This window comes from Talaromyces marneffei, chromosome 5 (assembly GCF_009556855.1).
Source record: "Talaromyces marneffei chromosome 5, complete sequence".
NCBI classification, from domain to species: domain Eukaryota; kingdom Fungi; phylum Ascomycota; class Eurotiomycetes; order Eurotiales; family Trichocomaceae; genus Talaromyces; species Talaromyces marneffei.
Window position 1 is genome coordinate 877,019 of NC_072352.1, and position 20,650 is coordinate 897,668.

At 45.3% G+C, this 20,650-nt stretch overlaps 8 protein-coding genes across 8 annotated transcripts; 6 read left to right on the forward strand and 2 right to left on the reverse strand.

Annotated features, from left to right (window-relative positions):
- Nucleotides 1–493: 493 nt before the first annotated feature.
- On the forward strand, nt 494–2,084 carry EYB26_006641 (uncharacterized protein; the record flags this gene model as incomplete). The annotated part of the gene is made up of 3 exons (XM_054265917.1): nt 494–994; nt 1,055–1,533; nt 1,598–2,084. The coding sequence occupies 3 exons, from the start codon at nt 494–496 to the stop codon at nt 2,082–2,084; spliced, it is 1,467 nt and encodes a 488-aa protein (XP_054121892.1).
- A 713-nt stretch (nt 2,085–2,797) lies between these two features.
- On the reverse strand, nt 2,798–3,775 carry EYB26_006642 (uncharacterized protein; the record flags this gene model as incomplete). The annotated part of the gene is made up of 1 exon (XM_054265918.1): nt 2,798–3,775. The coding sequence occupies one exon, from the start codon at nt 3,773–3,775 to the stop codon at nt 2,798–2,800; it is 978 nt and encodes a 325-aa protein (XP_054121893.1).
- A 940-nt stretch (nt 3,776–4,715) lies between these two features.
- Nucleotides 4,716–7,258, forward strand: EYB26_006643 (uncharacterized protein; the record flags this gene model as incomplete). Its single annotated transcript, XM_054265919.1, has 7 exons — nt 4,716–4,810; nt 4,866–5,202; nt 5,262–5,469; nt 5,530–5,561; nt 5,621–6,914; nt 6,973–7,103; nt 7,160–7,258. The coding sequence occupies 7 exons, from the start codon at nt 4,716–4,718 to the stop codon at nt 7,256–7,258; spliced, it is 2,196 nt and encodes a 731-aa protein (XP_054121894.1).
- A 655-nt stretch (nt 7,259–7,913) lies between these two features.
- EYB26_006644 (uncharacterized protein) lies at nt 7,914–11,067 on the reverse strand (the record flags this gene model as incomplete). Its single annotated transcript, XM_054265920.1, has 5 exons — nt 7,914–8,309; nt 8,381–8,491; nt 8,545–8,805; nt 8,873–9,263; nt 9,326–11,067. 5 exons carry the CDS (start codon nt 11,065–11,067, stop codon nt 7,914–7,916), a joined length of 2,901 nt encoding a protein of 966 aa, XP_054121895.1.
- Nucleotides 11,068–11,712: 645 nt separating this feature from the next.
- Nucleotides 11,713–12,060, forward strand: EYB26_006645 (uncharacterized protein; the record flags this gene model as incomplete). Its single annotated transcript, XM_054265921.1, has 1 exon — nt 11,713–12,060. One exon carries the CDS (start codon nt 11,713–11,715, stop codon nt 12,058–12,060), a length of 348 nt encoding a protein of 115 aa, XP_054121896.1.
- Nucleotides 12,061–13,466: 1,406 nt separating this feature from the next.
- On the forward strand, nt 13,467–14,062 carry EYB26_006646 (uncharacterized protein; the record flags this gene model as incomplete). The annotated part of the gene is made up of 3 exons (XM_054265922.1): nt 13,467–13,823; nt 13,876–13,885; nt 13,980–14,062. 3 exons carry the CDS (start codon nt 13,467–13,469, stop codon nt 14,060–14,062), a joined length of 450 nt encoding a protein of 149 aa, XP_054121897.1.
- Nucleotides 14,063–14,852: 790 nt separating this feature from the next.
- On the forward strand, nt 14,853–17,495 carry EYB26_006647 (uncharacterized protein; the record flags this gene model as incomplete). Its single annotated transcript, XM_054265923.1, has 6 exons — nt 14,853–14,996; nt 15,067–15,198; nt 15,259–15,727; nt 15,793–16,927; nt 16,989–17,373; nt 17,463–17,495. 6 exons carry the CDS (start codon nt 14,853–14,855, stop codon nt 17,493–17,495), a joined length of 2,298 nt encoding a protein of 765 aa, XP_054121898.1.
- Nucleotides 17,496–19,392: 1,897 nt separating this feature from the next.
- Nucleotides 19,393–20,303, forward strand: EYB26_006648 (uncharacterized protein; the record flags this gene model as incomplete). Its single annotated transcript, XM_054265924.1, has 2 exons — nt 19,393–19,582; nt 19,657–20,303. The coding sequence occupies 2 exons, from the start codon at nt 19,393–19,395 to the stop codon at nt 20,301–20,303; spliced, it is 837 nt and encodes a 278-aa protein (XP_054121899.1).
- Between the last annotated feature and the right edge of the window lie 347 nt (nt 20,304–20,650).

The window sequence follows — 20,650 nt, forward strand, 5'->3', positions numbered from 1 at the left end:
TGAAGATGGACTAAACCAGTCTAGGGAAATAGAATGCAATTATGAAGTCTTCAGCGAGCTCCGATCCAGGATATGACATTCCAGAATTGTAAGTTGAATTTGTTGCGAACTTATCGCCGGGCACGGCCATGGCCGTCAGGCGGGTCTGGATTTACCCAGGGATATCTCTGAGCGCTGATTGGTTATATCGCCAATTTATCCCAAATTGGAAATATTTTTTTAAATGTCTCACCAGACGCCATGATTCTTTTGTGAGATAAGAATTGAGAGTCGAACAGTGAGTCAAGCTTCATTATTATTGATTGATATATGTCAACGCGTTGCAAACCGTGTGTGGTCAGCCCGCTTGGTATAGCCATAGCAACAACAACAACCGTAAAATAACCGATTATTGATGTCTCCGAGTGGCCGGCGGAAAGAGAAGATTTATTCCTCTATCTCTATCCTAGCAAGAAAGCCATGTGATAATCCTTCTAAGAATAAATTCAACGGAATGAACACACGAATCATCAACCTCGCCAGCGGCTCTCCTTCACCAGCACTGATCCCCGTCCACGATATCCAGAAGGCAGCAAATACAGTTCTATCGACACCATCGGTATGGGAGGAGGGCTTGAATTATGGCGCAGACGCAGGATATCTACCACTGCGACAGAATCTTGCACAATGGCTTACGGAGTTTTATCATGATGACCGCACAGAATCATCCTTAAATGAGCCTGGAAGACCGGACGCTGAAAGAATATGTGTGACCGGAGGCGCAAGTCAGAATTTAGCATGTATATTGCAATCATATACAGATCCAGTATACACTAAGGCTATATTCGTGGTTGAGCCGGCTTATTTCTTATCATTCCGAGTGTTTACGGATGCAGGGTTTGATGGCAAACTCAAAGGAATACCCGAAGACGATGAGGGTATTGATATTAAGATTTTGGAGCAGAGTTTGCATGCCGAAGCCGAAAAATATTTACTAGAACATGATAATGTAGAGGTAAGTTACTCGAAATGTGCAATAACAAGGCAACATGAACTAACAAAGATTCAATTGCAGTCGGTGAAGGAATTGAGGCCGTACAGAAAATTATACAGATATGTCATTTACTGTGTGCCGACATTTTCCAACCCTTCGGGCAGGATAATGAGTCTTACTCGACGCCAGCAACTCATTCAACTGGCCCGAAAATACAATGTTCTAGTCATTGCAGATGATGTCTATGATTTCGTCCACTGGGAAATAGAGCCTGATGAATACGCCCATTCACCTTCATACACACCTTATTCCCAATCTCCTTCGTCAGAAGAGCGATCTATTTCCTCGTCTATATCATCTCTTTCCACTTCTACTTCATCTCCAGCATCCAGATCAATTTTGCCACGTCTGGTTGATATCGACCGAATATTGGATGGCGGTCCGATTGATAAATTTGGCAATGCCGTCAGTAATGGCAGCTTCAGCAAAATCGTTGGGCCAGGATGTCGAGTGGGATGGGCCGAGGCAACACCTGCTTTCATCTATGGGCTGTCACAAGTGTATGTCAACAACTTGGAATTCCGTGATTGAAAACCATAATCTATAATCTAATGATAATGACAGAGGCTCTACACGTTCTGGCGGTGCACCATCGCAACTCACTTCGACATTTATCAACGAAATGCTCCAAAATGGATGCATAACACGACACATCCAACAAACTCTAATACCTTCTTATAAAAGAAGACTATTCAAGCTCTCATATGCAATCAAGCAATATCTAATCCCCCTTGGCTTGACTTTGATTTCCACACCGCAGGTCAATGATGTCTTCATTGGGGGTGGATTTTTTATCTGGCTTAAGCTACCATCGCCTCTTACGGCCAAACAAGTAGCTGCAGCTGCACAACAGGCAGCGGTGATAGTTGGCCAAGGCACTTCATCGGCGTTGCCGGAAGGAAATGTGCGCTCTACTGAATATAACGATATGTTGAGGTTATGCTTTGCTCGTGTCGAGGAGGAATTACTGGTTGAGGCTGTGCTGATCTTACAACATTCGATATCGAGTTGCTATTTGATACCTGAAGCGTTGGATAGGGCGAAATATTAATTTAAATGCAAGCATAGCTTGCATCTACCTAACTCCTTTTTTTTCCGACCGAGAGCCGACTTCCGGATGAGGTTCAGAAACTTCCATCAGACTTCAAGTCCAAATTGAGAACATGACTCCCGCGGGAGATACTGCTATCGAATATTATATATATCGACAATATGACTACAAGCTAGGACTACATTGTTCGGGCCGATTACCCCACCCCATACGGAGTACGAAGTTCTGCATGGAGTAATCAAAATATGAAGCTCCGGGCATTTCTACTCTAATCCACGACGTTAGTGACATGTAGGCCGCCCAAATGAGGTATAAAAGTAATAACAGCCGGCCATAAATTTTTAAGAGGCTTGGAGAAACGGGCCACTCTACACAGGGCTTATCGTCGGGAATGAGAGGCGGAAGTTTTGGAAACAAGGCTTTCAGGTAGCGGAACAGAGCGCTTTTGCTAAGGACGAGTGCATGAAAAATACTCGTCAAGCGTACGATCTGAAGGATGCTATAGAACGGAGTTGCATGTTCTGGTTATTTGCGGGTTTATCGATCGTTTGGAAAATACTTCCCGTTTGGACGCTGTTTCTTGAAAATTTGAGAAAAATGTTATCATTAAAGTTTCTGATGCTTTCCTTCAGATTAGACATTGGCTGTATCAAAAATCTAGGCACTGAGCCGGCAAGAATCATAAATCCATGGATAGCGAAGATGGAAACTTGTCAATAAGATGCTGTGACCCCAGGTACAATGTCTTCCAGTATTGCCTTTAGTTCTGACCAAACTTTCCTCTGCGCATTTCGTCCCTCATCGCTGGTCACAAACGCCGACAGATGCCCATTGCTCACCTTACCATCAGTCATATAAGCACCGTGACTTTCATCTCCTGCAGCTGCGCCAGCTACCAGACATCGGGCACCTACTTCAGTCGTCCGTACAAACGAAAATAGTGAAAAAATCAAAACTGGCCAGTTCCTCTCGCGCCACAGTGTCGAATGACATAGTCCTGGATTGAGCATGTTAAGGACTACATTATTATTTGTAATCCTTTGGGCAAGCTCGCGCACGACTAGCACTTCTAATAACTTTGATGTTGGGTACCGATCATTCATGTTCGACTTTTGTGGGTCGTCGAGGCTGACAAATGTGTTTCCATCCTTGCATTCTGGTAGATTGGTGAGGGCATGCACTTCGCTGGTCACGATGGTCCACCGAGGCTTTTCGACAGGGTTTTTAGTTCCTGTTTCTTCCAACTTTGGTAAAAGCAGTAGCCCAAGCAGAAAAGTGCCGATGACATTGACTGTTATTGTTCTTTCGTGATTTTCCGCCCGCTCAAAATGTATTTTGGTCGCGACTCCAGCATTTTCAAGTAACACGTCAATTCTGTCAAGTTCGGATGATGCTCGTTTAGCAAATGCCTGAACAGAGGCATAAGAGGCTAAATCTAACTCCCAAACCTCGCAAATATTCTTTCTTCCAGTCGATTCTTCGATAGAACTTTTAGCTGTCTCACCGGCATCTAAGTTGCGAACGGCGAGTATGACTTTTTCGGCCCCAAGTCTTACAAAATGCCGAGCGGCTTCGAGTCCAAGGCCAGTATTTGATCCTGTCACGATGATTGTCTGTCCAGCAAATGATTTGCTTGGATATTCTGGGGTAACGAAAAGCTGGGAGTACAAAAAAGGGCCTAGGAAACCCATCGTTGCGTTTAATAAACCTCCACGATGTTTCTTACATGACACCGGATTCTTAGCAATTATTGAGAGGGATCCAACAGGCTTTATCTACGACTGGGCAAGCATGAGTGTCTTACATAGTGACATTGCGGAAAAGAGTTTCTCGCGTGTTGATTGGTCAGTCTTCTCAATCACGTTGCTGGCGTGAGCCTGAATTCTCCCCTTCGCATGTCCCCATCCAAACGTATTCTAGGCTCATGCACGTGGCAGTCAATGAGAGAGTGGACCTAGTCCTGAACAGGCCTGTGCTCGAACTACCAGTTGACCAAGCGAGCCCGCGTACGGACTCCGGTACAAATCCCTGCCTAGCTCACGTACAAGCCAGCTAACGAGCCCGCGTACGCACTCTCATATAAATCTCTGCGTAGCCAACACATGAGCCAGTTGACGCAAACAAACGAGGCCGTATTCGCAATAATTGCCATTGACGCCACCAAGTACTTGTACCATGATATGCAAATCGCTCAACAGACTGACGGATAGACAAGGGACGATAGAAGCCAAGAATCCCATGATACCGATGCAACAGACGAAGGTTACACGAAGCCACTAATATAACTATGGGGTATTGCACGTCTGATATGGAATTCTACTCCATGGTATTCAGGAGACTTCAAGACTGCGAGAGCTATCGTGGTTGTTCTAGACTGAGCCCTAGCCCTAACCCTACTATTACTGTAATAGGTCAAGCGTAGATTATCTTGATTGGCTGGATTGGCCAAAGGTATACCTTTATGGGACTAGCGTCATTCGGATGGTCGGCGAGTCGGAGATAACGGCGAAGCTATGTCCAATTCCCATGAACGACACTCGTCTTAAATATGCATAATAATAAGCAAAATGTTTAAACAATCAATGATTATCATGTTGCCATTATCATTATATATTAACTTAAAATACCACCATGGGTTCTTCGCCGCCTGCATCGTCTCCTCTTCCGCCATCGAGCCGTCGTAGAGACAAGCCCCAGCTGTCCTGTAACCTTTGCCGAAGACGAAAGTGAGTCAAACCTGATATTCTATAGATTTGACTAAAGCTGACGATTTATTCAAAGGCTCAAATGTGATCGTGGTCTGCCCTGTGAAACATGTGCTCGTCGTGGACTTTCTCTGTCATGCACTTATCCAGCATCAATGCCTCTTCAGAGCGGCAAGAGACTGATTGATCCATCGTCCACTGCACTCCATAAGAGGATTGCGCAATTGGAGAAATTGGTAGTATCTATGACAAATCAGACTGATGCTACCGGCGCCAAGGAGAATAAGAATAGGCCAGATTCCGATTTTCCTGAAGATTCGACTCAACTGCATGCAAGTTTCGGGAGGATAGGCTTGGAGAATACTGAAACCAATTATGTTGAGAATTCACATTGGACAGCGGTCTTAGACGGGGTATGTTATTTCATATTTTAATCCAGCTACTAGCTTCTTGTAATAATTATATATTGCAGATTGCAGAGCTGAAAGATTGCTTTGACGATAATCCAGAAGCCGTTGAGCAAGCAAATAATAATCAAAAGTCGTCTCCATCCGGACCAGTACTATTACTAGGGAACTTCAGGAGGCTCGATCAACAACAAATTCTTGCTAGCATTCCACCGAAGCAGGAAGTCGATAGTCTGGTTTCTGTGTTCTTCAACACATCGACTTTATATCTCGGTAGGTTATCCAGCTCATCCTCAGTCGACAGTCCATTTCGCTAACTATTACTATCAATAGTTTGTATTCATGGACCAACATTTCTCGAAGAGGTAAGAACTAGAGGTTATTGTTTCGATCCGGCGAGGAAGTTTACTTATCGCGGTATTAGTATGATCGGTTCTGGAAATGCCCCGAGAAAGCTTCCATTATGTGGGTTGGCTTACTCTTTTCAATATTGTGCATGGCATCCGCCTATTCAAGAAGCTCTACGTCTCTCTCAGTTTTGCCAGGAGCGGCGGAAGCTGCAGAGCACGCCAGGAAAAGGATACAGATCTATCGGGAGAGGGTAGTTCAGTGTCTAACACTAGCCGATTATACGAAATGTGGACCCTACACAATAGAGACGATGATTTGTTATCTGTCGATTGAATACGCACAAGTCGCGGACAATCAAACAGGACTGTGGCTTCTTTTAGGTACCATCATTCGACTAGCAGTGCGAATGGGATATCATCGAGAAGCCTCGACCTCATCTTATCTATCGCCGTTTCAGGCAGAAATGCGTCGTCGTAACTGGGCAGCTCTGTTTATGCTCGATTCAGCAGCGGCCGATCAATATGGACTTCCACGCATGGTGAACGAGGCGCTCGTGGATGCGCGCCCACCAGCCAATCTTTTAGACGAGGACCTCGGTCCGGATATGAAAACCTTACCTCGTTCGCGGCCAGAGCATGAGACGACCCTCGTCGGGTTTCTGGCCATCAAGAATCGACTATTATCAACCCGAAACATCATCACCGATCTCACAAGTTATCCAAATAAACCTGTTTCATACAAGGAGATTCTGAAACTAGACAAAATTATCAAGGAGCAATTCCAAAATATCCCCGGTCCCCTCAAAATGCGTCCTATGAGCAAATCGCTCACCGATAGCAGTGGCGTGATTGCAAATCGAATATTCTTAGCGTTGGTCGGTTACAAATCACGCTGTATGCTTCATCAACACTATCTACTCCCAGCACGAACAGACGATCGATATCGCTATTCTCGCAAGGCATGTATCGAATCAGCACTGGAACTACTGCGGATCCAGGAAAGTATCCGGGAAGAGTGCCAGATTGGAAGACGTCTATCTCACGAACACTGGAAATTTGAAACATCGGTCAAACATGTTTTCTACCTGGCTTGCACCATCCTGTGTGTTGACTTGAATTATGATTTGTCCGAAGCGCCGAGTAGACGTCGACTTGGAAAGGAGACACTTCTCAAGATTGTTAAGGCCTTGCAGGGTTGTTATAATATATGGGTGGAGTCGACTGATGCTTCTCGTGAATCGCAAAAGGCAGTGGCTATGCTACGGTTTATCCTAGAGAAGGCGCAGAGGTCTGGGAGACTCAACCAACTATCGACGAATACAGCCCGTTTTGACAGTGATGGCATAGCAATCCCAACTCATATGACAGGTACGTATGGCAATGGTGACGAATGAGTTAAGAGCTCATAAACTAAATTTATCTACAGACCCTTCGCTGTTCAATCATGACTCTGGATCCATGTCTTGGGAGAATCATGACGTAGACATGTCCCAATTTGATCTCGGTCAATTCGATGCCATGCTCAACGGCATGCAGGAGAACAGTCAAATAAATTTGGTACGTTGTGTTTGAAGCCGGTACAAGTGATATCATTCACTAACCACTTATTATAGAACAATTGGGATGTGGACGCTTCGGCGATAATGAATCAACCATTGATGAACAGCCCGGACTGGTGGACGACGTTTGATCCATCTGTCATGAACGGCTAAAGCGGACCCCTAACGCGTTTCTAATGTATTGGGGAAATGAAAACTCTAGATTCTATAAGGAAATATGACATATGTAGGGCGACTAGTAAACATCACGGTTATGCCTTGATATAATGTATATGATACATTTACCCTTGTACGGGCACCACACTCTTTCACAGCCATTCCCTAACTTGCATATGCGTCAATGTCGATCTCTGCATGCAACGCACGTCCATTCAAATGCTAGCTATCCGAGTACCGAATGATGCTCAAGCATCCACGCACTGTTGAAGTACCCTGGTAGAAAATCTCCACGTCGGATAGTTATTGTGCCGACCTCAAGATAAGCCGATGTCGAACGACGTCATGTTTAAGATGAGTCACAATGAAAGCACATTCCTGACTGCAGACGGTCGTTTGAACGTCTTCCTTATTTCATCTGGCAATGGGTCTGCCGGATTCTCGAAAATCCATGTCCGCTTATATCCACTGGAGTCTACTTTTTTTTTATGTACCTACTACTCCTGGCTGGGAAGGAGTATAGTATGCAAGAATGCTGAGATCTATCTATATACACCCACATCACCATATACAGGTTCAAATCTACATGTAAAATTCACGCCACAAACGCCCCGCACTCATACTATATCAGCATCACGCTACTGTAGTGCCTTTATTGGATCATTGAACCACTCTCCACTTCAATATCCTGATCCTTGACCCGTCTCTCAAGCTTTCGTACCGCGAGCTTCTGCTTCTTTCGATAATACAATGCCCGAACAAGCCTCCAGAACGCGTACCAAATGAGCCACCATTCGGAGGGGAAGTTCGACCTAGGAGTATCGATGGATTCAAGTTTGTTTCCTCTTTCCATCCAATAATCATTACCGACAAATTGCATGTCTTGTACTACTTTCGCTCTCCAGCCTTGGTACAGTCTCCAACAAAGAGTTGAGATATTCTCAAGGTTGAAGGATATCAACAAGGTTATGAAACCCACGATCGCCGAAGTGATAATGAATGGATTCCTGGTTGCAGAGTCCGTAATGTTGGGTATTGCCCAGATTGCCTAGCAGGTTTAGTTGCGTTAGCACGTCGTGTGGAAATTAAATGAAGCAACGGCGTTTGGGTCACACTTACTGCGCAGAAAGCCAATGGCAGATAGAATATGCTAACGTAGGTGAATAGCATGACGTTGTGCCCCAACCTGGTTGAGATCCTGGTCTCGTTAATTGAGGCCCAGGCAAATTCCTAAGCGGGATGAGCATGACTGGGACACAAGTCAATGGAACCGAAAAACGTACAAATTGTAAAAGATCACGAATGGTCTGATCCAGCTGATCGAGCCGACGGCTGATATCAACCTTGAACTCGTTAACTGTGCGCTGCAAATCAATTGGAAATTGATTTGCATGGTAGCGCTCGGAATATTCCACAATAAACTTCTGCGCAACATCGGTATGGTCCTGAAGTATTGAACGAAGCTCTGTCCATTTCTGTGCATCCCTCGCTAGTCGACGCATCAGATCGGGGTTTTTGCCCTCCGAACGCAATTGATCCAGACGCTGTGCCATGTTTTGCGTGAGTTAGTAGCATGTGTCCTGACCAACACTATATCACGGGAGAACTTACAGATTCTTTCAAATGTTTATCAGCTGCGTCACATACACTAATCCATCTTTCCTCCAAATGTAGAATGAATTGCTGAAAGAAATCAAAGCCATCATCAGGAATCCAACCGTTTGGCAACATGCTGTGGTGATCGACTGACTGCCACGGACGACTCTGTGGATTTGAAGGAGATATAATTGTCCATGCTATGCGGATTAAAGGCCACTCGGGCACGTTGAAATACTGTTGCTGCGAAGATGAACCTTCACCAAAAGGGAACCACAACGAAACAGAGATTCTCGCAGCATGATTATTCACGTCCGCATAAGAAATTTGAAACTGGTTTCTGCTTATAGATCGCAGCTCATCGGGTAACGGCTTGCCAGGGCTGTAGTTATCATTAGGAATGACGCTGCAGCATAACTATTAGTAGGGCAGGTTTAAGAAAGGGAGAAAAAAAAAGGGGTGACATACAGAAGCTGTCTTTTCTGCATCTGCAATGCTTGCATGCTTCCCAGTGTGCTGTTTTCGATAAAGTTAACGCGCTGCTGTCCGTCAGCCCCTTCTAGAAGTTGCACTGCATCTCCTTTTTGCCTTCCGTATACGTCAAGCCATTCATGCGCCATAACACCTTTTGTACCTGCACCGAACGTGAGTAACATATCAATCATTTCCCGATCTTTCCGTTGAATAGCCAGACGAAGTGCAGTAGTTCCGCTAGGGTCGCAACGATCAACATCACATCCAGCGGAAAGAAGCATTTTCGCTGATTCTCGGTTTCCCTGTTGGACTAAAGAATGCAATGTAGTCGTGTCCCTGCTGATCAGCGACCGAATAACGTGACTGTGGCGCATTTCTAGCGCCCACAACAACGGCGTTCGTCCAGTATCATCTGTAGAGTCGAGCTTGACTCCTTCCTTTGCTAGTAGCAGTTCCACAACGGCACTGTGCCCTTTCATTGCTGCCCACAAGAGCGGCGTTCGGTTTTCTTGATCCACAGAGTCTGGATTGACGTCGGGCCTGTTCAAGAGAAGCTCCACGATGGCACTACTACCAGTTTCTGCGGCCCTTGACAATGCCGTTCTACCGACTGTATTTTGAGAATCCGGACTCAATCCTTCCTGTGCCAAAAGCAATTTTACTACTTTGGCGCGCCCAGTCTCTGCAGCCCATGACAGCAATGTTCCGCCATCTTGATCCCGATAATTGATATCAATCTTCTCAGCGGTCAGAAGCAGCTTGACTACTCCATCGTGCCCTTTCTTCGCAGCCCACCAGAGGGGCGGCATGCCGCTTCGCTCCGCATAATTTGGCTCAATATCAGCCCTCTTAAGAAGTAAATTTACCACTTCTTCCTGCCCTTCTCCCGCTGCCCAAGACAAGGCAGTTCTTCCATCTTTGTCCACAGAATTAATGGTGATATCTGGTCGTCGAAGGAGTATTTCGACCGCTACCCTTTGTCCCTTTTCTGCTGCCCATGACAAAGGAGTCCTGTCATCTTTATCCCCACAATTTGGTTTGACATCCGGATTTCTGAGAAGTATTTCCGCCATCGCAATGTTTCCGGCTCCTGCTGCCCATGACAAGGGCGTTCTACCATCACTGTCTTGGAGGTCTAGGGTCACATCGTCCCTCGATACAAGCGAATGCGCCACCGTGATACAACCATTACCTGCAGCCCATGATAATGGCGTCCGGCCATTTTGATCCCTGGCATTAGTATTAATACCGGGCTGCTTGAGTAGTAACTCCACCATTCCACGGTGCTCATTCCCTGCAGCCCACGACAATGGTGTTCTGCCATTGATGTCTGCGGATTCTGTGTTAACATCGGACCTTTGAAGCAATGACTCTATGCACGATAGACTTTCTCCGCTTCCAGCAGCCCATGACAATGGTGTTCTACCGTTGTCGTCCGGCAAATCAGGGTTGGTACCGTCTCTCGCCAAAAGCTGCCTCACAATCAAACTGTGACCGTTCCCCGCAGCTAACGACAGGGGAGTTCGCCCATGTGGATTCCGACGTCCAACGTTCTTGGCGTTGACGTCTGCCTCATTTTTGATGAGTATGTCCAGAATATTGTCGCGTCCTAATTGCCCCGCGGCCTGTATCGCGCTTCCATATTCACCACCGGCAGCATTAACGTCGGCTCCTGCACGAAGAAGATCGGATACATTCCTCGAGTTTAGGTTTATGGTTTCTTGCTGGATATCCATGTGAAATCAGTCGGCAGGTTTGCGAATATCTATGGAGTTATTGTTTATAAACATCGAGGCAACACAGGAAAAGGGGATCACGTCGCCTAAAAAAACAAAAAGCAAAACACGAAATACGAAATACGAGGCGCGGCTTGAGCGCTATGCGACGGCGTGTCTTAGTGCATCTGTATTTAACCCTAATCCTACACGCTCCTACGAGGAAAGAAAGGACACTGTCGCATCACTAAACTTTTGACAATTGTCCAAAAATTGCATTCTTGATGCGTATTACGAATTGGCCGTCCGGCATTCACCACCAAAATTTTCATGCTGTATCACCATGATAATATTACGTCCGCCTAAATCCGCTGTGGTGCTTTGCATCCCGAACAACACGGATGGTCGGAGGCGATCATCGACATGCGAATGAAAAATAAGTAAGTTTGATAGTGTTACTATGTACAAATTATTCCTCAAGGTTCGATGATTCCTGTCTATAAGAGCTATTGTGGCATGAAAATATCGTGGTCATACGTGGTTATATATATATTAATAACCTTCCAAGGCTATCCTCACAACTGTTACCTCGGTAGGACCAATTCATTCATATACACCCAGGTATGCATATACTAGCTACTACCTACGGAGTAGGTAAATCTAATCATGCCTCCTATCTCCGGCCAAACCCTCCTTGTCATCGGAGGCTCATCCGGTATAGGATTTGGCGTCGCAACGCTTGCCCTAGCCGAAGGGATGCGAGTGGCAATCGCTTCATCGAACCCGGAACGGGTCGCGAACGCAATCGAACGACTCAAGAAATCATCATCTAACGCTACGTCAATAGTCCTAGGATACACCGTGGATCTCGGCCAGAAGGACGTCGAGTCTAGAATTGGAAAGCTCCTGACAGACGTTACTACTGCCTGCTTTTGTATAATGGTCCCGAATTACTTGATCAACTCGTCTTCGCCGCTGGGAACCCAATCGAGCACCGACCAACGAGCGAAATAGAGCTTGAATTTATCCAAAGCTGTGACCATGTGCGATTTGTGGCTCCAATTCTGATTGGAAAACTTGCACCACGCTTCTTTAAGCGTCACTGGAAGTCATCCATCACTTTTACCAGTGGCAAAGTAACCGAGAAACCGTTGCCCCTGTACACGGTGTTTGCTGCCTATGCGGCGGGTCTTGGTGGTGCTACTCGTAATTTGGCATTGGATCTAAAACCAATCCGTGTCAACCAGGTTAATCCAGGAGCACACGAACTCAATCCAGCTTCTTCAATTCTGGACGAGCTTTCAGTACAATTATTGGTCTAGTTTTTGGGTTCTTTCCCTGGCTAATTCGAGGTGGAAGTTCACTGGTGTGTCGTCGACGTCCGGTGACTCCGGGTTGATTCAAGCGCCTAATGATTGCCATTACCATAAAGGCCATCGTGCCCGGATCGAGGCAGGAATTGGATCGCGAATTGGAGCACAAATTCAGACACAAATTGACGCGCAGATTCGCCTTAGAATTAATCGCACATATTTATATATTCTGTATAATTCGGATTTTCGTTGCTTTGCTAGCCGTTTTCTATAGCAATGATAGTGTGCTCTTGTCCGGTAGTTGATTCTTAAAAGGGGATATGTTTTGTAACTCGTACTGTACCTAGCCACATGAATTATCTAAGGCGAGAGAGATATCCCAGTTACCTACATAGTAGGTATTTTGGGGGTCAAGTACCGAGTGGATATTTGGGTGTGTTGTGACTTAGGGTATCGTATAACCGGCGCCGGGACCGTGGGTTCAGCAAGTTGAGCTTGGGCTCATTTCCAATATACTCTGAGTATATATGCTCTTGTGACGTAGGTGACGGTAACGAAGCCTCTCGCGGCTTTGGGGGGCTTTTGACCGTGACTGGAGTCTGACTCTGGTTCTGGAGGGTTGAAGATCCAATCGCCTTTTGTAGAAGTAGGCGAGGGATTCGGCTATTGCTATTGGCGACGGACGGCTAATGGGATCCATAGCCGACGATCCCCACCGGCAATAGCCCACCACACCACATGTCTAACCCGGGTGGCTTGCAGCTCATATTGCTTAATTTGTTCCTCATTTTTAATGGTTGGAGCCGCAGCCCCTACCGGCAAATACTCTCGCAATGCTTGGAGACAAACAAGCTTCGCATGTCTCAGGTCAACCCTCTACACGTCATTTGTGGAGAATCACTTCGAAGGCGGAAACAATACTATGTACACAGTATGGAAAAAAGACTCAACTCGATCCACGTGAAGGCAGGGAGAAAGGTATAAATACTTGATCACCACAGCCGCCGTCCCCCCTATGATAGTATCAGGTAATAAATAATACATGAGAAACTTTCTTCTGCTACCTATATAATTTATATAGAGCAACTACCCTCATCATAAATCAAAATGTTGGGCAAATACGTCTTGGCATTGGGTCTTGTCGCAAGCACCGTGCTTGCACAGCCTGTGATTCCCAACAAGGTCGACGTCGACAAGCGTGTGGATGTTGATAAGGTTGATGTCGACAAGCGTGTGATTGCCAATAAGGTTGATGTCGACAAGCGTGTGGATGTTGATAAGGTTGATGTCGACAAGCGTGTGATGGCCAATAAGGTTGATGTCGACAAGCGTGTGGATGTTGATAAGGTCGACGTCGACAAGCGTGTGGATGTTGATAAGGTCGATGTCGACAAGCGTGTGGATGTTGATAAGGTCGACGTCGACAAGCGTGTGGATGTTGATAAGGTCGACGTCGACAAGCGTGTGGATGTTGATAAGGTCGACGTCGATAAGCGTAAGGTCAACGTCGATTAAGTGTACGACCTGTAAGTAAATTATGCGTAGCCCCTATAATATATTCACAGTTTGTTTCTATTAGTGCTTTTACCATTGTATACTAACATGGTTTTTCAACAATAGACAAGCCCAAAGATCGAATTACTACATCCGGGCTATTTTATCTCCTCACCCCATTAGAGCAACGCTCTTCACATGATCTATGAATTACATCTTTTGGTTGTTTTTGACTTGGATCTGTTGTATTATGTCTCAAGAATGTTTCGGGCTATCTTCTCGCGTGCTTGTGTATCTTCACCGCTAAATTACACAACTTCTCGAGATATGTGGAAGAAGGTTGAAATTTCTTGGCTTTGCAAACACTGGCTTTGCAAACACTTCAGATTGTCAGTAGTCTTCATATGTTGAGAAACTATCATAAAAAATGAATGTTTCATGCAATCTCTAAAATCTTTCCTAATCTAATCTATTTTAGATTGTTACAGGGTTTTGTTCAAAGCCATGGTAGTGATATAACCGAAAGTATTTGGTAAATGATTGAATCCCAATGGATGATATGAAGCTTCACAACCATTCGAAGAAACAACACACAGTACAGTCATGAACAGAACATTCTCGACTTTCTTTTACCATTGGTTTTACCCACTTTTCAGGTAGTTAAACTGATCGATAATTCCCTATAGGGCTAATTGCCGCTTTGGGAAGTTGCCGTGCTACAAAGAAGAAACCAACAACTTTTTACCTTGGGGAGTCCCTGTAACTCCAATTCCACGAAAGATCGCCTTTGAATATTAAATATAACTTCATTTGGGTTTGTGCGTCCTTTTTGGCGTGGCGTTGTATTCTTCTCTTGGGATACATCATACGTCGCCTCCAACTTGCCTCCACTTTTCAACCAACTTTGGACCTTTGTCCACTGTCCATCTGTCTTTCCCATTAATTTCTGCATATTTACCACAATATTTTAGGAGATTTCCTTATTATCATCAACCCAGAATGGGGAATGGACGACCGGAAATTCTCGCAGTTTCAATCATCTCCTTCGTTCTTGGAAGCGTTTTTGTGAGCTTTTATTTAAGTTCATGCTACATCTTAGCCAAGAAAACGGCATCTCATGAGCATTTGATGCTCTTTGCATGGGTATGCAATTCTTATTCCTTGTCCTTGTAAATTTTGCAACAAAAATACCGCCGTCTAATACTCAATTCAGGTTCTTGATCTTGGCCTCTCGTTCTCACTCTTCTATGCAATAGCGAAGGGGCTTGGCAGCCATGAGGCTGATGTCAAACCGAACAACGAAGAAGGCATAAATAAAGCACTCTATGCCTTTGACGTTCTGTACGTGAGTGGAACTGCTCTTTTCAGTAAACACCAAATGTAACACTAATTTCTGACTTCTCAGAATCCAGTCTTAATGGTCACCAAAAGCTCAATTCTTGTCTTCTACCTGAAGCTTACCCATGGGAGAGGTCTGTTCCATTTCGCAAATTACGCGACTCTTTTTGTGGTCAATGTGGCTGGGCTGGGCTTGACTCTGAGCGAAGTTTATCAGTGTCACCCAGTGAGCGCAATATTTCACTTCCGTACTCAAACTGCCGAAAATTGCACAAACATTTTCCAATCTTCCTTGTCCGTTGTGCCTTATGATATAGTTACCGACATGGCAATAATCATCCTGCCCATTCCACTTCTGACCCGCATGCACCTACCATGGAAGCAAAAGGTGATCTTGGTCATTACATTTGGTGTTGGGATTCTGGTGATAGTAGTGGACGTTCTCCGGATCGCGCAACTTCAGAATACTATTCTCTCTCGCCTCGAGCCGCAATTTTCCTATAATATAGCGAATATTGCCCACCAAGATTATACTTGTTTGTTTCAACCAGTAGTTTCTAGGGTTAAACCTCGGAAAATGAATGGCTGATTAGTCAAACAGATATTACTGCACCGTCATTTATGTGGTCCATTGTGGATGTTAATATGACAATAATTTGCGCTTGTGTCCCGAGTTTGAAGCCTCTTGCGAATCGGTTCACACCCAGGCTGATTTGGGTGACTGACAAACACGCTGGCCCTCATTCCTCGCCCAGACCGTCCGATGAGGACGGTGCGACCGAAGATGGGACAAGACAGTCCGCCGAAAACGAGACTGTTGGCCATGAACTGCTGGAGGTCTTGACAGGAGGCCAGGTAGAGAGAGAGGTTGAGGAGCAGGTTGCCCATATTGATGAAGGCCAGGGATATTCGACAACGAAGTCATTCGTCAATCGACTGAATCTGCAGCCGCCAAACATGCTGAAACTGAGCAACAAGGAATCCGTCCTGCCGATTGTATTAATCACGGTCATTTACTTCTTATGGGGATTTTCATACGGCCTTCTCAACACGATCAACTCCAGGTTCCGGATTCGTCTAAAGCTGGACATTTGGAGCGCATATGGCCTTCATAGCGCCTATTGGGGCGGTTACTTAGTAGGTCCACTTCTCATGGGCCGCCCTGTCCTAAAAAGATTCGGCATCGCAGCCACGATTATTTCGGGCCTTTATATATATGCTTGTGGGGCCTTGCTTTTCTGGCCAGCCGCCGTATCATCGTCATTTCCGACCTTGATAATAAGCAATATAATAGTTGGTTCTGGGTTTGGTGTTCTGGATACGGCCGCGAATCTGTTCGTTGCGATATGCGGACCACTCAAATATTCAGAGATCCGGCTATGCCTTTCGAAAGGTGCTGGTGACACTGCAATCATTTTTGCGAGACTCCTAGAAACCAGGGTCTTTGGTCAGTTACCCACTCCGTATATGGTTTCAGTTCAATGGACTTCCCTCGCTATAGCTTTCTTCAATGTGATTTTAGCAGTCATATTCTACTATCTGCCGGTCCCTGAGGTCCCCGATGAGGAGGAGGAACTAGATGAATTAATCCATCATAATTCACACGACATTCGGTTGTTTGGTTTGCCTGTCATCTGGCTTACTCTCGGGTTGGGTGTATGGTCTATGTTCTTCTATGGGGGTGCGCTAGGATCAATCCACATAGACTTGATACGGTTTACTAAAGCTCATGGAAGGTAAGCCAAAATAAATAGCTATAGTTTGACAATTTACTGATAGCCGGTCTGTTCATACAAGTGATCGACCCAGTCCACTAGATTTTGTGCTGATTGCACAGTCTGTATGGACCGTTGGCCACTTCTTCGCGGCCTATATTCAATGGGTATTTTTAAAACCACGACAGACGCTGTTGATATTGTATCTTGGCTGTATTGTTTTCTCAGCCCTCTGCATGCGTACATCTGGCCTGACGGCTGTTATCACGGGTCTCATGTTGTTCTTTCTTGAAGGGGGGATCCTCCCAATTATTTTTGGGATTGCGCTCCGTCGAACAGGACATCACATAAAAACGGCTGCCTGCTTATTAGAAACTGCGTTTAGCGGTGCAGCGTTTTTCCCATTTGCGCGATATGCTGCTGAACTCGCTCACGGGCAGTCGTATTCTTACTGCGTTATCGTTGCGGTATTCTGTGCTGGGATCATCTTCCCGCTTTACTTAAATTTCTTCTCTGTGGTGAAGAGGCAGGTTGATCCGATCTGATCACAATATAGAGCATTAAGGTTTGGATTGAGGATGGATTGTGAATATCGGGGCTTTGCGGTCGATAGGAGCGCAACTTGACACCGATATCCCGACAGTAGATAAAGACTACGCCTTATGGGCAGAAATGCTGTTGCTTTAGTTAGTTACCTACATTGTTATAGGGCCGCTTGAATATCAGCATCCTGTGTTCCAGACTCGGGGTTTGGATTCAATGCATGAATCTTAGTGCACTACCTTAAGTCAAGATTTCAAGAGCGCCACTGGGTACCTCCGCAGTAAGAAAATAAGAGCTATCAATGTCGGCTCGATATTTCAACATCCAGTTGACCTCTATATACCATCTTGAAGTTTTTAAATGGCTCATTAAGAAGTAAAGTCGTCGAGATCTCAAAATTTTATTCCGTCGCTTGTGCTGTTGTGGAGGATGGTTCTGCGCAGGAAGAAAGTAGGGAGTAGATACCAGCTGCGTATTTTGAATTTTCAACGCTTCCAGTTCAGCTCGGGATTTTGAGTATTTTAGTATGCCTTGGCGTGTTTCTTAATTCTGAAGCGACCAATTGTTCGCTTTACAGAGACGCCTCCCCTGTTCAGCTCGTCAAACGGTCAAGCGGTAATTACCCGTCGCGCCGCCTCCTTGGGCGCCGGTGAAAATGGTACCCATCGTTAACAAATTGACCTTGCCATATGTAGTAGTACTCTTTAGGATAGTTACAATCGAAAAAATAGAAGAAATAAAACACCTAAAATTGGATACAAGCCGATCTGGAAACCACTCGATTTAATACACAAACTGCGCTACAATATTTATGCTAACAAGAAACCCGTATTTTTTATTTTTCTCTTCACTACAGCACGTGTATAATGTATCCTACGTAAATTACGGAACCCAGTTCTCAGTTTTGACATCATTACATCCCAGTTTAGGGGTGTTAATTAGGATGGTATAAATGTCAATTTGGGTAGCAATTCCATAAGTTACATACAGAGTACGCCGTACTGTACTCTGCAGTAACTACAACTTTGACCTCGGTCCTAGCCCTAGCCCCGGCCGACTGTGATACGACGGATACCGGTAAATGCCTTGAGGCGATCCCTAACTCCGTCGTCGACCTCTTCTTCACCTTGATAATTTCATGGCTATTTACCATCTATGGTACGTATATAATTGGCCACATTGCAGCAGCTGTGTCCCACGTTTCTACGGTTCATTAGGGCTGACTCCCGAGTCATGATCTTCCATGGAATTCAGTACGGGTTTTGCTGTCAAACTTTATTAAAGTGAACGGGATAGCATGAACTGCTCGTCTTACCGTAAAGGATGTCTTCAGTCAGCCCCCTATAAATCATTTGTCCACTAATTGGTGGAATCGTAGACCAGTTAATTCTACAACTCACACAGTCGTGGCGAACGGATGTTACACAATACATTGTCAGATTTTGGCGTTGATTTTTAATTTATTTAGTGCTTATTACAAGGTCCTCATTGGTGAAGCAGATGAAGATGACCATAATATTAAGAGCCCGGTGGTCTTGGGGTCCATAAAGTCTCACCCGTCTAAGCCAAGTCGAGTAGTCCGGAGTGATCCACGAAACGAGGCGCTGTATATTTCTGGTCTGGTCTCTCGACTCTGCCCGTGAGAAATATATTGATGGCATTAATGCCATTAGCGCTGGTTACCCCCATGAATAGACAGGCATTCATGGCCGTAGAGACCAATTACTAGGATTATTTGTCGCATGATGGCTTGGCGTTCGCGGAGTGAAGATTTCTTGCTGAATGGGCTTTGGAGACTTTTTGTGGTTTCTCCTCACCACAAAACGAAATACTAGGCGGACTATGCCTCTTTAATTGCGACCAGAACCCTTGAATAGAATACCTTCTGATAACGACTTCTCTCGCCGTCTAAGACTCATCATCGGCCAACAAACAATCCAACAATGCCCCTTTCACAATCCTCCGGGACTTATTCATCGCCCTCTGATGGTAGTCATGGCTATAGTATGCCCGAGAAAACCAACAGGGCATTCAGTACCCTAGAAGTTGTTCCCCCGAGCAACCTCGAGCATTATAAAAGGGCGTCGGAAGTTCGGAGGACATTCTGTCCTAGTTGGATGTCTTTTGGACAAGGTAAATACATCAAAATCCCGCATAAACGGCATATTTGTCTCCGAAGATAGCTGACTGAATCGATGATATCTCAGGAGCTAACGATGGGAGAGAGCCTCCGTTTACAGGCTCGGGGTCCGACGTTCCAATCACAATGCCGCCAGAAAACAATAGATCAGCGACACGAATAACAATCTGTGGAATGCCGCAAAGGGTGTTTTGGATAGTCTTTGGAGTCATCGCTAGTCTTCTAGCCATTGGCGTGATTGTCGGAGGCGCCGTTGGAGGAACCCGAAAATCAGCAGCACCCGCAGTAACTACAGTAACGGCAGCACCTGAAGCTGCAGCATCTACATTGTCTACAGTGGCTCCAACGCCTACAGTAACGGCAGTCGTCACAGTCACATACACCCCAACGAAAACGACCACTTCATCGACAACCTCCGAATCATCAACATCCTCCGCAACATTTGCGACGGCGGTTACGACTACTGCAGTATGTGTCGGGGGTACTGGACAAGGAAATTACGTCGGTTTATGTTCATTTGCTTGCAATTATGGATATTGCCCTGCTGGTCCATGCACATGTACTTCATCTGGCGCACCGCTTCCAACGCCTCCGACTACTGGTGTCAATGGTATACCTCTTGCAGGCGAGGACGCCTCGTATTTGGGATTATGCAGTTTTTGTTGCAACCACGGCTATTGCCCGTCCAGTGCCTGTACCACTTCTTCATCTTGATATACCCAGTGTGATTCTTACTCTGCTTATTGTACCCATTGAGGGGTTCGTGCAGTTGATTCCTTGTTCTCTATATCCCACCAAAGCCAATGTAAATTTCTGTGAATAGTTCTAGTATTTGAATTGTCGATTTCTTACAGAGCGAAAGTAGAACTCTTAAAGAAAGATTGCTGGCTGAGTTTTCGGTTTGCACAGCCACATACCTCTCTCCGCGTATACTGACAAGGCTAATATTTCAATTTTCAAAATTGTAGGTGATAACATTTGAAATGGTTGGCTGTACCATTTCATATATTTTAACACATTCGCCCATGGGAAAACTCACAATATAAATATATGGTCTTTCA